The 18,232-nt window shown below is 47.3% G+C and overlaps 1 protein-coding gene across 3 annotated transcripts in view; it reads right to left on the reverse strand.

Annotated features, from left to right (window-relative positions):
- entpd4 (ectonucleoside triphosphate diphosphohydrolase 4) overlaps positions 1-18,232 on the reverse strand; it is a 142,589-nt gene that overhangs the window by 70,025 nt on the left and 54,332 nt on the right. For all 3 annotated transcript variants that reach the window (XM_068001034.1, XM_068001030.1, XM_068001031.1), the window contains one exon: positions 18,000-18,175. In XM_068001034.1, coding sequence (XP_067857135.1) covers positions 18,000-18,175 — 176 coding nt within the window. The remainder of the gene's footprint in view (positions 1-17,999; positions 18,176-18,232) is intronic.

Raw genomic sequence — 18,232 nt, forward strand, 5'->3', positions numbered from 1 at the left:
AAAAAGGGGAAAGGAATTAGGAGGCTTTTGAAGGGGGGGTAGTAAGATGGCAAAGCAGAAGCATTGAGTGGGGGGGGAGGTGAGGGCGAATTGGCTTGAAGAACAGCTTCCCACGGTGGGGTGGGTGGGATGGACTGATGTCATTGCAGCGGAGGGTGCATTCAGGGAAGAATAGCTGAAGGAGATTTACGAGGAAGGGTGGGGCAAAGTCGTGGTGGGATTTGAATGTAAAAGGAAGTGACTAACAAGTCTTAATAAGGTTTCCGACATTACAACAGTGACTGCACTTCAAAAAGTATTTCATTGGCTGTGAAGCACTTTGGGACAGCCTGAGGCTGTGAAAGGTGCTATATAAATGCAAATCTTTCTTTAAAAGACAACTTCACATGCACCAACATTCAGCAGCACACTGCTGCCTTACAAACTGCAGTGTGCCGATTAACTGAGTCCCGTCCAGACCTAGCTGATTGCCTAATTGCAACAGGGATGCATCACCAACTAGTATCATCTTTAAATCCTCTGCTCCTCTCTTTTTTTCTTAGAGATAAACCCACTGAGCGTCAGGGAATCCCTCCCTTATAAATTCAGATGAAGGGTCAGCCCCTCGACCTCTCAGTGTGGCTAATAGCCCCTGCTGCGTCTTTCAAGTATTTTCTATTCTTTTTTATTTCAGACTTCCAACATTAGTAGTTTGTTTCTTTTCATTTCATATTTTTAATCCCTCTTGCGGTTTATACTGCGAGAGGGCCCAGACTCCCACCAGCTTGATGAAACACTGAGGGGTCCAACCTGGTAAAAACAGGAATGACCTTTCTGAAACCCTGATGCTGTGCAGTTCTGACTTCTCAGAGAGACCGTACTTTGAAACCTGCCTGCTCTACAAGCCATCGATCGCATTCTCGGGTTGCCAACCCTCCAGGATTATCCTGCAGTCTCTAGAAATTGAAGATTAATCTCCCGGACACTGCTACAAGCAAACCCAGGGGAAAAATCATCGGGGCATTCAAAGAATTGTGTGACTTTTTCATTTTCTTTGAACATTTATTAGTCATAAAAATATTGCAGATGGGATAAAAAGGCTGTTTGATTGGATGATGCTTGCCTGTCAATCAGATAATTAAGAGCCTGTTTGCCTTCAAATTGGCATGGGAAGGCCAGGATTGTCATGTCGGGCAACCAATGGCGGGAGCTTGGGGGCGGGGCAGTCGGAGGCAGGAAGTCCTGTGATGAAACATCCAGGAATAGCTCCAACCAGAGTTGGCAACCCTATCGTCCCCTCGTATCGACAGTTAATGTTTCTCAGAATCATTAAATTCTGTGCAATATGTGACCAAATCAATTAGACAGAGCCCAACACGCACGACCACAAGTTTCCATTTCCTAATATTCTCCACTTCATTCAAAGCCCCAAGTCCCAGCCTAAACATCCTGACTGCTGATGCAATGGGTTCAAGTTCCAAGTCCCTTATCATCTGCAGAAACAGCCGGAACACTTTTTCAGATGGCCACAGAGTTATTTCTCAAAACAGTGCAGGATTCACCACAGCCTCATGGCCCTCCAGCCTGAGGAACTTAGTATTAGAGTGAAAATTCAGTCACGGCATGAGCACTGGAACATTGGAACAGGAGTAGGCCATTCAGCCCCTCGAGCCTGTTCCACCATTCAATTAGATCACGGGCTGATCTGCACCTCAGCTCCATTTATCCTCTGCTGCAGGAGGGGGGCGTACCCGACTGGAGTGTTGGTCAGAGAATCCATGCTCCAGTGTTGTAGCCCTACCTCTGATGGGCACTCTATTTGACTGCAGCACAGGATGGGTGAATTTATCCCATCATTTTCAGGTGATCTGAGTGCGGCAGTCAGGACCAAAGTACACTCAAACACTGCATCATAGCGATGCCCTTCAAACACAGCGACTGCCCGTTCACCTGTCCACTAGGAGTGTAAGCCGTGGCTCAGTGGGTAACACCCTCATCTCTGAGTCAGAAGGTTGTTGGTTCAAGTCTCACTCCAGAGACTTGAGCCCATAATCCAGGATAGCACTCCAGTGCAGTACTGAAGGAGCGCTGCACTGTCGGAGGTGCCGTCTTTCGGATGAGATGTTAAACCGAGGCCCCGTCTGCCTTCTCAGGTGGGCATAAAAGATCCCACGGCATTATTTTGAAGAACAGGGGAGTTCTCCCCGGTGTCCTGGCCAATATTTATCCCTCAACCAACATCAATAAACAGATGTTCTCGTCATTATCACATTGCTGTTTGTGGGATCTTGCTGTGTGCAAATTGGCTGCCGCGTTTCCTACATTACAACAGTGACTGCACTTCAAAAATACTTCATTGGTTGTAAAGCACTATGGGATGTCCGGAGATTGTGTAAGGAGCTATATAAATGCAAGTCTTTCTTTCCTTCACAGAGGATTGCGAGGAGATGATGAGAAGTGGAACAAGTCATTCACAAAAAACATCGACCACTGTCGGGGATACTGGCAGATTTTAAGGTGCAATTTTGGCAGAGCAGCATCTAACTGGCCCACCTGCCCCAACTTCCCTCCCTTTAAGGTTGCATCCAGCACCATTCTCCACCAGATGGCAGGGAGAAATGGAGCAAGTGATTCTGTCGGCAGTTCACGTGACTCAGGAGAAGATGGAACTCGCTACCACAAGGAGTAGTTGAGGCAAATCACATTGATGCATTTAAGGAGAAGCTAGATAAGTACATGAGGGAGAAAGGAATGGAAGGATATGTTGATTGGGTTTGATGAAATAGGGTGTGAGGAGACTCGTGTGGAGCATAAACACCAGCATAGACCAGTTGGGCCGAAGGGCCTGTTTCTGTGCTGTAAAATCTATGTAATATGTAATTTTAAACCAGTGCTGAGTGTTATTTCCTTTGACGTGGGATCTGTCTGATCAACCTGCCATTTTCAGCATTTGGGAGTGTTCAATGAGATACAGTAGCCCTGGTTTGCAGCAGCAGTGAGGGTCTCAGTATTGTCCCTCACTGTCCTACAGATCCTTTGAGATTTCGTTGTACTGATGTACCCTTGAGGCTCAAATGTCAGCGGGTGAGACCGTTGTGTGCCTGAGTCTATTGGAGTGAGCTGTGAACGGGAGGGTAGAGATGGGCAAGGGGTGTAAGCCTTCTTGCTCCGTCACAATCCAGTGATGGGCATGGATCCATTCCAGCATGAGGCACACCTGGTTTACCAGAGCTAAAGGAGGTTTTTGGCAGTGCCACTCTGGGCTCTGGACCTCAATGCTCTTTCAACTAAAACCACTTGTGCCCCACTCAGGGTCTCTTACTGTTCAACAGCAAGTGTGGGGTCAGTTTGAGCTCTTGGTTTGGCATTTGGGATGTGGGCTGGAAGCTTTTGGAATCGATGCTCATTGTTCGGGTGCAAACTGTGAATATTTGGGATAAGGGTAGTGCACTCCACAGGCTGTGCCTTGTGGACAGTAATAAGAAAGAACTTGCATTTATATTGCACGTCTCTCAACCTCAGAACATCTCAAAGCACTTTCCAGCCAATATCCAACTTTAAGTGTAGTTTACTTTAAGTGTACTTTAAGTGCTTTAAGTGTAGTTTAGTGTAATGTAGGAAACGCGGCAGCCAATTTGTATACAGCGCTTCCCACAAACAGCAATGTGACAATGACCAAATAATCTGCTTTTTACTGATGTTGGTTGAGGGATAAATAGTGGCCAGGACACTGGGGAGAACTTCCTTGATCTTCTTGCAAATAATGGTTGTGGGATCTTTTACATCCACTTGACAGGGTAGACGGAGCCTCGGTTCAACGTCTTGAACAAAAGACGGCACCTCCGACATTGCAGCACTCCCTCAGTACTGCACTGGAATGTCAGCCTAGATTACGTGCTCCAGTCTCTGGAACGGGGACTTGAACCCACAATGTTCAGAGGGGAGAGTGCTACCCACTGAGTCACGGCTGACACCGTATAAAATTTGCAGGGCTATGGGAAAAGAGGGGGAGTGGGACTAATTGGATAAAGCGTTCAAAGAGTCGGCACAGCCACGATGGGCCGAATGGCCTCCTTCTGTGCTGCATGATTCTATGTCACCGGAATGAGTCAGGTGGCCCAAGTTTTTTCCCCTGCACAGGGAGGCACCGCTATCGTGGAGCACTGTGGGAATAGAAGACAGTCACGCCTCCTTTCTGTCACACCAAAAGAAAGACTTGGAACTTGCATTTATATAGCACCCTTCACGTCCTCAGCACGTCCCAAAGCCTCACAGCCAATGGGTTACTTTTCAAGCTTAGTCAATCTTGGAAGCAAACATAGTAGGCAGTTTACAACCAGCCATGTCTCACAAACAGCAATGAGATAAACGACCAGATAATCTTGTTCTGCGGTGTGGGTTAAAGGATGAATTTTGGCCACGACACTCCCCTGCTCTTCTTCAAAAAAGTGCCATGGGATCTTTTGCATCCACCTGAAGTGGTAGACGGGACCTTGGTTTAACGGCTCATCTGAAAGATGGCAATTCTGACAATGCCGCACTCCCTCAGTACTGCATTCAAGTGTCAGTCCTAGAGGGGGCTTAAACCCACAACCTTCTGACTCAGAGGTGAGTGTGCTCCCTGCTGAATCAAGCCGACCATTAATTAATGAAAGGGTAACTTCACCAATCCCTGGGAGTGCTGAAGAGGTGTTCGCTTTGGAGAGTGGCTCTCAACAGTGCGGGCAGGCAGAACAGTAAGTGTGCTGTCTGATGCAGATCGTTAACTGAAAGGCACCTTAAAGAAACCGTGTTTCCTCTTTGAATATCGATTTAGCCTTCTCTCCTGGTTTTGAAGCTGTGTTGGAGTGCCCCTTTAAACTTTGGATCCCAGCGAGAAGTGTTTTTCAAAAGTAACCTTTTAACCCACTGAGTAGCATCACTGGGCCCTGTCTACTGCATTTAAAGGGACTACTGTTCTGCAGATTGGTTCCAGGTGGCAGAAATGGAGTTTGGGGCTTCGAGTCAAATCCAGAAACAAATAGCACTCCAATAAAATGTGACTACTCAGCTATGAATTAGATTTAAATGAAGAACAGCAGCAAGGCATTGCTGCCTAAATGTCGCATTAATCAAACACTGACAAAGCTGAAAAATAAGTCTGACAGGTTAATATTTCAGGGAGGGTGGGCACTGCACACAAAACATTAATCTGTCTTTTCTCTCTTAAAATGCTGGCAGACCTGCTGTGTGCTTCGGGCATTTTCTATGGTTTTGTTTCAGATTTCAAACGTTCTTGTGCATCAGCTGTGGCACAGTGGGCAGCACTCACGCCTCTGAGTCAGAAGGGCGTGGGTTCAAGTCCCACTCCAAGAACTTGAGCACATAATCCAGGCTGACACGACAGTGCAGCGCTGAGGGAGTGCTGAGCTGTCAGAGGTGCCGACTTTCGGAAGAGACGTTAAACCGAGGCTCTGACTACCCTCTCAGGTGGATGTAAAAGATCCCGTGGCAGTATTTCGGAGAAGAGTTCTCCCCAGTGTCCTGGTCAGTATTTATCTCTCAACCGACATCACTGAAACAGATCATTATCGCATTGCTGTTTGTGGGAGCTTTCTGTGCGCAAATTGGCTGCTGCAATGTCCTGAGGTCATGAAAGGCCCTATATAAACGAAAGTTCTGTTATTCTTTCCTTTTATCGCTACACCGTTAGTGTGACCTCTTCCCTCCCAATTCCCTGCAAGAGAAACCCTCCGCCACAAATTGAGCGCCCAGGCATGACGAGCGAATGGCAGGCCTTGGGCAAGGTGGCCAAAACAAGGACAAGTTTCGCTAAGTCTGAAGGAGGTGCAGCAAAGTCTGACGGTACTGCTCCCATTTCATTTTTACTGCACAGAGCGATGGAGAAATTCCACTTCAAACTCTTGGCAAGAGACTCCTGGTGAAATGCAAAACCTCCTCTGGGCCCCGGTTTCTCAGAATCCATCAACGTTCCCACTGAAGAGGCCTCACAGCTCAGTGTTGGCAAGCCGGCCTTCGCGACCCCCAGACGCTCAACACCAACAGTAAATATCAACAGTAAATGTCGCTGGCTCTCGCCAGGGACATTTTAAACATTGTGTTTGCTGCCAGAAAACAAAATGAATGCAGGCTCGAGTTGGACAATGTTTGCTTGGGGATTGGGGGGGTGGGTGGGAGGGGGCAAGAACTGAGAGAATTTCGACATGTATGAGCTAAAGACAGGCTGAGCTACTTCCCTCGTCCATACTTATCTTACGATCTTAATTATTTCTGTTAAACATTCCTGCAAACAATTTTGGAAGCTGGGTAAACACTTGAGAAATGGGATATCAGGCTGAAAGTTCAACCGCCTGATCTCTTTGCTGATTTATATAAAATGTCATTGCACAAGCTCCTTTCTGTATCATTATTTCCCTCTCCTCCCCCTCACAGCCTTGTTATACATTATTTCTTCACTGGACCACACACACAGAGCTAGCCCAGTGAGCAACCATACAATTTGCACCCCAGGCCTCCGATATTCAGGATCCATGCAAGTCCCTCATTGCCGGCAACCATCATCTCGAAGGTTCAATCCAACGACAATCGAAGGCCCAGCCGACAAATATTGTTCCGAGTTTGTTGCGATTTTAACACGTATTCTTCTGCCGCTCCCACGAGATCAGCCACGATCTCATTGAAAGGTGGAACATGCTGGAGGGGCTGAATGGCCTCCTCCTGTTCCTGTGTTGGTGGATAGGGGTGCGGGGGGGGAGGGCACCGGGGATCGTGATGCTCAGGTGCACAGTGAGGGATGGGGATAGGCTGGATGGACCAGCTAGTCTTTTCCTGCCCGTCATTTTCGTGTAGTCTTCTGTCCAACTGGTGCTTCGACACGTTCTGCACTGCCTGAACATGCAGGCGCTGGCCTGGGAGGTGGGCGAGACCAATTCAATCAGCAAACCTCCTCGCACTATTCACATTCCTTAATCAAGGCTAGAATCTGTACGTTGAGACACTTCATCCAGTGGCACAGGTATGGTTCAGCCTGGACCTACATGGCAACACACTGATGGACTGCTGGGGCACAGGTAGCCCAAGGCTAATTCCTGATCTCAAGTGGAGCAGTCAGGAGGAAGAGCCCCAGTTCAGTGAAGACCAGAGGCGAATTCAACTCAGATCATTCCTGGCAACCTGGGGAGTAGAATGGCTGCCGGATTGCAGTGGGAAAGGCACGTGACACAGAAGAAACCAGGAAATGAGAAAAGGACCCCATTCAAAAACGCAAGACCTCCAAATGCACGAAGATCCCACCCGAGAATTCAATGCACCAGCGAGAGTGATGCGTGGCTTTCCTCTCGGTTCAAAATGGGGCATCATTTCAGGGAGGGGTTGGTGGAAGATTCTACATGTTCAAATGTCTTAATGATCTCGCCCTTCTCCAACCCTCAGAGAGGCTCTGCGTTCCGCCAACTCTGGCCTCTTGTGGCACCCCAAAATCCCTTTGCCCCCACCTTTAGCAGTCGTGCCTTCAGCCGTCTCGGCCCCGAGGTCTGAAATTCCCTGGTTCACGCGGGACTTCTGCTGCGTATTTTCCATCGAAACCAAAGCGGCTTAGTATAAATGGTCCATTGAATGCCTTCGTACCCACCCATCTGAAAATAGCAGCCCCTCCACCCCCGTTAACCGCGACCCCAGAAGAGCTGTACCCCCTCCCCCCACAGTTGTGCGTCCTTCCCATTGCCACACCAGCCCTCAATGTCATCTCATCCGCCGGCAGAGTCACTGAAGCGAGGGCTCCATTTCTCAGTGGCCTCAGGTTTTCCTTGGAGAAGAATCTCCGACCAGAAACCGCCGATCCAGATGACAATTTAATTGTTGCTGAACATGCGCCAGTCCTTCGCTTGGAGACCTTGATTGGAGTTTATAAAGTACAAATGCCTGTGACCTGGGCTGAGCCTGTGTTCCTGTTACAATGGGAAGCAGATGTTGGGAAGTTTCCAAGAGATTATATATTTTTCCTTTATTTTTAAAGAAAAACCTCAAATTGGTTGAGGCTTGGTGTCGATCAGCACGCATCACGATAAACTTCACAACCCGATAACCTGTGAACTGAAAGTCATGCTCCCGATTGTGTTGAATACATACCAAGTGACAACAACTTGCATTATATCGCGCCTTTCACTGAGAGAAAAACATCCCAAGGCGCTTCACAGTAACACTAGCAAACAAAATTTGCCCACAATACTGCCCACAACGATTGGCAAGTAGACTGGCGCAGCACCAGGCTGGTAAATATGTGGTTACGGTGGAGAGTGTCTGTTCCCCTCCCATTTGGTGGGAGAGGCTGGCCCGTCTGGTATTTGCGAGACTGGATAGCACATGCAGACGAGCCTCCTGACAGCTTCCAGCAGAAGTCGCCTCGTTTCTGCTTAAAGGGAAATTGCTGTCTGCCTCTTAACTCTCCCGCCTCCCAGTTGCTCCAAATTTCCTGCTTTATGCTTCGCACAAGGTCACAGACAGGTCAACGGCCTCCTCTTCTCACTGACGTTTCTCCCACCGCTCCTCCAGACAAGTCATTTCAGAACTTCAGCTGCTGTAATTTAAGTTTCCCCCAGTTTCCTTCCTTTCTACCACCCACTCCCCCTCCTCAAGGGGCTGACTTGCTGGGATGGTGAGGAGGGAGAGAGCTTAGTTTGAATTTGCAAATTTTACTTCACCGTCAACGAAAAGGTTACGTTGTCAGAACGTTACAAATGCATCAGATACGTGCACCACCCCAGGATCAACGGCTCACACTTCCTCTAGTCACAGCTCCCCGCGATTCCAATGCTAAGAACCCTTTTATCAAGTCAACTTTGAGAGGAAAAAAAAATGGTAACTCCACACAAGATTCTCTGGCGTATATGTTGAAAACACAATGGCAACACACCGCTGTCCAAATTGAGCCCAATTTCAAGCCTGGTAACTTGTCCAACTCAGTGAATCATCTCGACGGATCGTTTGGTTAACGCGCCTGTTCTGATTAGTCTGCATGTCGTTCTGTCGGGGTAGCCCTCAAGCACCTCGTCTCGGCCGACACTCCGCTGAAGGAGTGGGACTGTTGGGCGTGCATACCTTCGAATGAATTAACAACTGAGGTCCCATCTGGCTCCTCCAGTGCACATTGAAGACCCACAGGCGTTAGTTAAAAAGGAGCAGGGGAACTCCCCTAGTGTCTGAAGCAACATTCAACACCACCAAAAAACGATGACCTGACATTCACGATCATTGCTTGTGGGATCTTGCTGTGCACTTGAGGTAATTGACTGTCTGTAAAGCTCTCAGATGTTTCTGAGATGTGATAAGGTGCCATATATAAACTGCCCAAGGTCACCAACAGAAGTCTCTCGATGACCCTGGGCAGTGATTGCTCACTGCATCGACCAGCATCAGGAGTGTTACAGCGGAGGTTGAATCAATCCACTGTGAATCCTGGTTGAAGGTCTTTTCCCTTCCAGAGCCCGGGAGAGAAGGAGGATGGAGAGAGGAGGGGGGTCAATCAACTGTCACATCTGCTCCACCTCAGGTCAGCTTCTCCGCACCGACTAACGACAGAACTGGACCCTGCTAATCTCTTATGACTCGGGATCATCTCATGAGATCCATTTACCCACTGGGCCTTTCAGAGAACTGCTGCAACTTGTGGAGGATCAGTGAGCTCTCGTCACTGGAGCACAAAAGGGGGTGCGGGGAGGGGGAGAACTAAAGGAGATAGAAGACTGGGGACCAGGATTGTCTCCAAAAGAACAGCAACTACTTGCATTTATATAGGGCCATTAACAGAGTGAAACAGTCCCAAGGCGATTCACAGGAATGTGACGCGCAATTTTAAGGCATGTGCAAGATAGCCTGGAGGTGAGGATTAATCGCATTTACACTCCTCGGACAATGCAGTCGAACACCACCACCTTACGACAGGCCCCGTGTCTCCACTCTGCAGAAGACCACCAAAGACACGACCGTGTTAACAGCTGTGAACCAAAGGCCCTTTCCCGAGATTTCCCCTCAGCCGTTTCTCAGGAGTGCTACAAACAGCCACTTCCATATGGTATTCACATACTTCACCAAAAAATAAATACCCTTTTCTGTTCTGACAAGACGGGCCGGTGCTGTTTGTACATGGGGCTTAAAGCTCTTCCTACTATGGGTGGGGGGGGTGGGGAGGGTGGGGAGGGGACGATTTGTACTGTCTTGCAGGGCGGGTCTGACCTCCCCTGCATGGGTCACCTCCTCCATTCCATCCCATCCCCCTCGCCACAACTTCAGATTCAACAATGAGTCACAGAGTAAAGCCCTGGGTCAGTTACAAAAGCCAGAAAACTGTGTTAAATGTATCACAGAACATTATCCCCTCAACAATGCCGTAACTCTGACTCCTGTAATCTGTACCACGCTGTTTGGTCCACTCTTGGGAACAATAGTGATATCTGCCGAGCTTCTTGAAGATCTGTCTTGAATTTTCAAACAATCATCGCAGTACTAGTTTGGAGTTAAAAGGTGAAGAATTCAAAAAAACCAGGAGTGGATTCCATTTGGATTGCATGAAATTCTGACAAGCTTACACCAGAATTTCTACATCTGCACGGTCATGGATACATCTTCTAACTTTGCTATCATCTCTTACTTTCACTTCTACTCCCCTGAAGACAATGACCTCAGTTTTGTGGATGGACTGGAGAAGCTGGGATTGTTCTCCTTAGAGCACAGAAGGTTGAGAGGAGATTTGATAGAGGTTTTCAAAATCATGACAGGTCTATACAAAGTAAATAAAGAGAAACTGTTCCCACTGGCAGAAGGGTCGCGAGCCAGAGGACACGGCTTTAAGGTGACTGGCAAAAAAAAAACAAAGGCTACATGAGGAAAAAACTTTTTTTTTAACGCAGCGAGTCGTTAGGATCTGGAAGGGTGGTGGAAGCTGGGTCAATTCTGGCTTTCAAGAAGGAGAAAAATTTGCAGGGCTACGGGGAAAGAGCGGGGGAGTGGGACGAACAGAATTGCTCTTGGAGAGAGCCGGCGCAGGCTTGATGGGCCGAATGGCCTCCTTCTGTGCCGTAACCATTCCATTCTATGACTTACTAGGATATCGCTGAACAGGCACTGGTCACCCTTTAATACCACACCTGAGAACCCATTCCTCAGGTGCAAGCCGAAGAGTGAGTGGCAGCGGACAATTCACACACGGAAGGTCGCACAGTCACACCAACCCCTCTCCTCAGCTGATCTTTGTCTCCACTCTATTTGTGAGTTTGGACGCTGATCGTGCACAAGTTAAAAAAAAATTAAAACTTTTTCGCCTCAAGCACTGTGGTATCTCTCGTGAGATTTGCTGGAAAAATGTTTCCACTTGCGGGGGAGTCCAAAACTCGGGCCCATAAATATAAGATAATCACTAATAAATCCAATAAGGAATGCAGGAGAAACCTCTTTACCTCGAGAGTGGTGAGAATGTGGAACTCGCTACCACAAGGAGTAGTTGAGGCGAATAACATAGATGCATTAAGGGGAAGCTAGATAAACACGAGGGAGAAAGGAATCGAAGGAATGCTGATCGGGTGAGATGAAGTAAGGTGGGAGGAAGCGCGAGTGTAGAATAAACACCAGCATCGACCAGTTGGGCCGAATGGCCTATTTCTGTGCGGTAAATTCTATGTAATTCTACATTGCGAATAATTCTGGAGTCAGAAAATGACCACCATGCTCCGAGACGCACCTCCTTTCCCCCACCCCACCCACGACCAAGTCTGAATCGAGCCAGACGTGTAAGCCAAGTGCAGCAAGTGTGGTGACAAACACTGAAGTGTCCTCGGACATTCTAACCCAGTAAGCGCTCAGGAAAGAGAAACCGGAAGACAACTGGCAAGACACCCAGCATGAGAAGCACTTCAATCCATTGAAGTGCAGGGGTTTGTGACCGGGGACGCAAACAGCTTCAACAGTTTAGCAGATTCAAGTGCTGCCCACTTCTCAAAACAAAATGGACCATTTTCACACAGATTTTCTCTTATGCTTCTACAGTTGTTTTTTTTTAAAAAGTACATCAGCTAGCATGACATATTTCTTTCCATTTCTCCCTTGTGCTCTCTCAGGAATCAGCTGGATGTGGTTCAAAATAACTTCTGATTCACCATAGAAGTGGTTCCATCGAGGCCAGGTCAACATCTTCAAGGCTTAATACAGATTGTCAATGAGCAGCCTCTTCTATTGGATTAGAGCGTGAGCTGTTTCTTGTACCAATATACTAACTTTCATTTTTTCTTCGTCACCAAGCATCGCTGTAACCGCCTCTGTTACCAAAGACTTCCTGTTCATAAAACATTTCCAAATTCAGGACTCGTTAATCTAGAACGCTCCCATCTTATTTGAATAATGTTACAGTTCTTCCAGGATTTCCCTCCTTAAAATTGGATTGTGTGCCGACCCAGACAGGCTGACTTCATACATCAGTTGTCTTCTGCAGGGCACTTGGTTCCATGTCCATTCTATTCCAGTCTGTGGGTCTCAACACGAGAAGCAGGTCTCAACAAGCAGATTAACTGCATCGCTCTCAGGGTTTCCAGTCCATACGATCTTATCCAGAGGACTGTTTGCAAGAAATGGGTTCGTGGCATAAGAACACAAGAAATAGGAGCAGGAGTAGGCTATTCGGCCCCTCGAGCCTGGTCCACCATTCAATAAGATCATGGCTAATCTTTGGCCTCAACTTCACTTTCCCTATCCCTTGATTCCCCTAGAGTCCAAAAATCTATCCACCTCAGCCTTGAATATACTCAATGACTCAGCATCCACAGCCCTCTGGGGTAGACGGTGGAGTGTTGGACAAGTTAGAGCTGAAGTGGGATGCAGCTTGGAGTGTGGAGAGTTGGGTCCTGGAAATAAGGGAAGTGTGGACCAGGGTTTTTGTGGTGCTGGGGTGAGGTCAGGGTGGGAGTGTGCAATGGCGGAAAGGAATTGGAATTCAACTCAAACCGGACGGTGAGCATTCAGCCCGAGCAAACAGCCAGAGTGCAATACAACTGAGCGGGTTATGGCGCAACATTTACAGTGGGAGGTCACCAGGATTGCTTTGGTCTTCCCCGTGTTAATTTGGGGTAAAGTTCTGGCTTATGCACAGACTCGGCAGCACAGTGGTGTTTGTGGAGCTGAGGACGATGGCAGAGATCTCGAGCAGGGTATCCAGGAACAAGCCTGTTTATTTTGCTGCTAATAGTTTACCACCACATACGTGATTCACAGTGAAGGGAACAGAATGTAGTCTGCTCCAAACTGCACCAAAATATTTTTGCAAAAGGGGTGTGACATGTCCACTCAGAAAAGAAATCCCGTACTTGATGTATGATGTATCCACGACCAAAACTGCTGTTACAGCACCAAAAACAACAGAAGTGCATGGTACCGGCCATATGCCAGCCGAGCACTTGCAGTATTTCTTTACGTCAGAGGGAAATCTGTGTGACACAAGTTTAGCACAACGGTTGAAACGTATGGACAGTATAGCAGCAACTGCATCCGTTGTTCAACACTTCCAAATATAATCCCTGCCTTTGCTTGAGAATGATCTACATTGAATAATTGATATAATTTACCCGTTCAGGTACAAATCCTGCCCACTGCTTTACCCTTCGCCATAGTCTGAAGCAGTGTCACTGCGTACAATTGAGCTCTCTGAGAATGCCTTTTCTCTCTCACACCATGTCACAATGACACACACACACATGCATACATGCACGCACACACACAGCTGGAGTGACTGATCCATTCTCATTCTGTGAAATGTTAATTGTCCCAGTGCTCCAGTTCTCGGCTGTTCTAGGTCAGGAGAAAGGAGCTTGTAACGCAGCATAGATCTCCACAAGCCAGATCACTTATCAGGAATGCAGTTCTGGCTGCAGTTGTCTTGCGAGTTATTTTTAAAAAAACACAATTATGAAACGGCATCTAAAACAAAACCTAAGTGTGCTCAAGTAAAACGGGTTTGGAACTCAGTTTAAATGATGCTGTCGGTGCTCAAAGCTTTCACTTGATGTTTTCCACACAAAGACTTTCTCGGCATGAATTCCGGCAGAAATAACTGGTCGGCTGCTGTCTGAAACGGTGGTGGGAAATTGTGAATGTCAAAGTTAATGAAGCAAATTGGAAAGCTGTGAACAGCAGCCAGTGATGAATAAGCAACACCATATCCTTCAAAAGTCATCGCTGTCTCGACGACCCTGTGCATTTCCTCTCCAGGAACAAACATAGGACCAGGGTAGGCCATTCAGCCCCTCGAGTCTGCTCTGCTATTCAATTAGATCATGGCTGATCTGTATCTTAATTCCATCTACCCACCTTGGTTCCATCACCCTTAACACCCTTACCTAACAAAAATCTATCATCTCAGTTTTGACATTTTCAATTGACCCCCAGCCTCAACAGCTTTTTGTGGGGGGTGGGGGGAGAAAGAGAGTTCCAGATTTCCACTATCCTCTGTTCCATAGACTGATGAAGATCAGGGAATCTGGTGTATTTTGGATCGTGATGTTGGGAACGGGCTTTGAGGGAATTCACAGCAGCAATTCAAAAAAAACAGAAAGCTTGTTGTATAAACCAACTGAAGATATGCCAACCCAAAAGAATTAATAGACTCTGGTTTGCAAGCAGCCTAACAGCTGGCCTGTTTATAACAAACTAATGGCAGCCAGCCGATCTCCTGAGCTTCAGTGTAAACTGCTGGATATCTATTGTCATTCTGCCTTCAATTCATTGTGGCTGTTGGAACCATTTAGCACAGTGTTGTCCAATACATTTGCACTTGCCATATCTGGCTAATTGGGAATCCAGATGTGGGCTAATTGCATTTCTGATTAGTAAATAAGACAATTAGACACCATCGTTGAGCATGATCGCAACACTCATACTCGCATGGCGTATGCATGTGTACGTTAGTATTTTTGTGCGTCTGTTGGTGAAATGTTAAGATGATCAGCAGAGTGTGCAAGTGTTTTTTGAACATTGGGAATACTTGATTACGGAATGATGGCAGATGTTTAAGTAAACATGTACATGAAATACATTCAAATGTAAGGCATTTTCTCCTAAAATTAGCGCATGTGGCTTAAACAGTGTCGCAATAGCCACATCTGTGGCTACTCTATTGGACAAGACTGATTTAACAAGCTATAAATCTAAGTTCCAAACGAAACACAGTCAATCTCATCATCACCCAACAGCTGAATTTAAATCAGATGCAACAGAGTCAATTATTGTAATGGAGGGCTGCGTTTATCTGCTTGCAGTTCCCACCTTCCTGAGGGAAGAGAGGACTTCAGATCAGAATTCATGTCAAGCAACTGAATCTCAAATGTGGCAAATGCACAAGAAAGTCAGGAGCTGGAGAATTCCTGGGAAAATGGGCACATTTAAAAGCAAGGAAGGAGCTTCCTTCAAAGGCTGTTCTAAAGCCGGGGGCGGGAAGAAAGCAATAGGTTGACGAGCAATGGTTAATTTTCTTTGATTACCTTTCCCTTTAGATATTGTGCTCGTGAAGCACCATTTTGTTTAACTTCATGAAATTCTGGATTGCTACGACAAAATTCCTGCAGGTAAACTTGGAGCCAAAAACGGGAGGTTCCTAAAACGTTCACCACATGGTCCCCTGATTTAACATACTCCCAGTAAAGGTTTCGATCAAACACTTTCCCATATGCTTTCTTCATTCAATCCAACCAAAACAGTGTGAAATAATTACTGAATAAATGAATCAGACTTGTACGTTGCTAGGAACTAGACACAATACACTGTCTTCTTTGGTACACACTGCCCTTCAACAGACACTGCAACAACATCACCATTCAACCATCTCCCTTTCCAGATGGGAACGTCTAATCTCATCAAAATGCTCACTGAGTCAGATCTAACCAGTCAGCTGTACAGTCAGTCACGAAAGGTTCAATCACTTTTTTGAAGACCGTGGCGTTTCGGTTGGCAAAAACTAAGACCTTTGAAGAAACTGCGCCCGACTCAGCAAAACTTGGCACCATTTCACTCGTACCACCCTCATCTTCTCTCCCACAGCTTTCGACCTTGGAACTGAACTACGGCACAATGGACCTTGACCATTCATATTGGAACACAAGATTAGTGTATGTGATTGGTTTCTCCCCTTCCCCATTTGTCATGCTCCTTCAATCATTCTCTCAGTTCGAAAAAGATGCATTCAAATAGCACCTTTCACACCCTTAGGACATCCCAAAGTGTTCCACGGCCAATTAATTTATTTTTTTAGTGCAGTCACCGTTATGTCGGAAATGACCATCTCTACCAAGAGAGAGTCTAACCACCTCCCCTTGACATTCAACGGCATTACCATCGCCGACTCCCCACAATCAACATCCTGGGGATCACCACTGACCAGAAACTTAACTGGACCAGCCACATAAATACTGTGGCGACAAGAGCAGGTCAGAGGCTGGGTATTCTGCGGCGAGTGACTCACCTCCTGACTCCCCAAAGCCTTTCCACCATCTACAAGGCACAAGTCAGGAGTGTGATGGAATACTCTCCACTTATCTGGATGAGTGCAGCTCCAACAACACTCAAGAAGCTCGACACCATCCAGGACAAAGCAGCCCGCTTGATTGGCACCCTATCCACCATCCCAAACATTCACTCCCTTCACCACCGGCGCACCGTGCCTGCAGTGTGTACCATCCACAGGATGCACTGCAGCAACTCGCCAAGGCTTCTGCGACAGCACCTCCCAAACCCGCGACCTCTACCACCTAAAAGGACAAGGGCAGCAGGCACATGGGAACAACACCACATGCACGTTCCCCTCCAAGTCACACACCATCCCAGCTTGGAAATATATTGCCGTTCCTTCATCATTGCTGGGTTAAAATCCTGGAACTCCCTTCCTAACAGCACTGTGGGAGAACCGTCACCACACAGACTGCAGCGATTCAAGAAGGCGGCTCACCACCACCTTCTCAAGGGCAATAAATGCTGACCTCGCCAGCGACGCCCACATCCCATGAACGAATAAAAAAAAAATTTGCCACACAGCAAGGTCCCACAAACAGAAATGAGATAAATGGCCAGTTAATCTGTTCTGATGGTCAATTGAGGGATGAATGTTGGTCAGGGCACCGGGGAGAACTCCCCTGCTCTTCTTCAAATAGTGCCACATGATCTTTTACATCCACTTGAACAGGCAGACAGGGCCTCGGTTTAAAGTCTGATCCGAAATATGGCACCTCTGACAACGCAGCACTCCCTCAGCACTGCAGCGTCGGCCCAAAAGTCCCAGAATGGGACCTGAACCTATGACCTTGTGATTCAGAGATCAGGGTGCTATCACACAAAAGGTAGTGGAAATCTGGAACTCTGCGGATGCTGGGTCAGTTGAAATGTTCAGTACTAATATCAATAGATTTTTGTTCGGTCAGGCTATCGAGGACATGGAGCAAAGGCAGGTAAATGGAGTTAAGATGCAGATCAGCCAAGATCTCATTCAATAGCGCAACAGGCTCGAATGGCCTATTCCTGTGTTCCATGTGAGCAAAGCTATCAAATCATTAAAGAATATATAGTTGGTAAGTCTTCATAACTAACTATTCGAATGAAACCAGATGGCTGTAAAAAGGCTAAGATTGTGCTGTTCTGTTATGTGACAGGCACCAGACGACCCAATGAAAAGGGGGAAAAAAAGACCACCAGCGGCACCAGACTTGAGGTATGGCAGAAATTCATGGGCACTGAAGGAGGTTGCTTTTGGGTGAGAGTGTGCCTGGTGCCGGAACGCATTGCATGCAGGATATGAAACCGTGTGTTACTCACACAGCTCTGCGCTGCGTTCCAGCAATGATCAGACGTATCCCACCAACATGCCTCTTCAGACAAGGGCACCCGGAGTTCACTCCCATGCAATACGGGTACCCGTCATGCTCCTTCAAAGGGGGGGGGCCCCAGTGGGATCTCCCGAATCCAACAGATTAAAGCGCCAAGAGCAGCTGTGGGCTCACCTCTACATCATTCATAAAGGTGTTGGTGAATTTGAAGCCAGGCACTCTCCGCTCACTGCACACCACTCCGGCGTCTTCCGTATGCTTGCAGTCGGTGACCCCCCAACCGTTGGAACTGCACGCGGCGAGGGTCGTCTCAGAACCGGTGCAACGGATGTTATCCATCCAGATAGGGCCTGCGGGTAACATGAAAGCATCAGCCAGACTTCCGAGTTACTCTGAACTAGAGAGAG

The sequence above is a fragment of the Heptranchias perlo genome, chromosome 20 (genome assembly GCF_035084215.1).
Source record: "Heptranchias perlo isolate sHepPer1 chromosome 20, sHepPer1.hap1, whole genome shotgun sequence".
NCBI lineage: Eukaryota > Metazoa > Chordata > Chondrichthyes > Hexanchiformes > Hexanchidae > Heptranchias > Heptranchias perlo.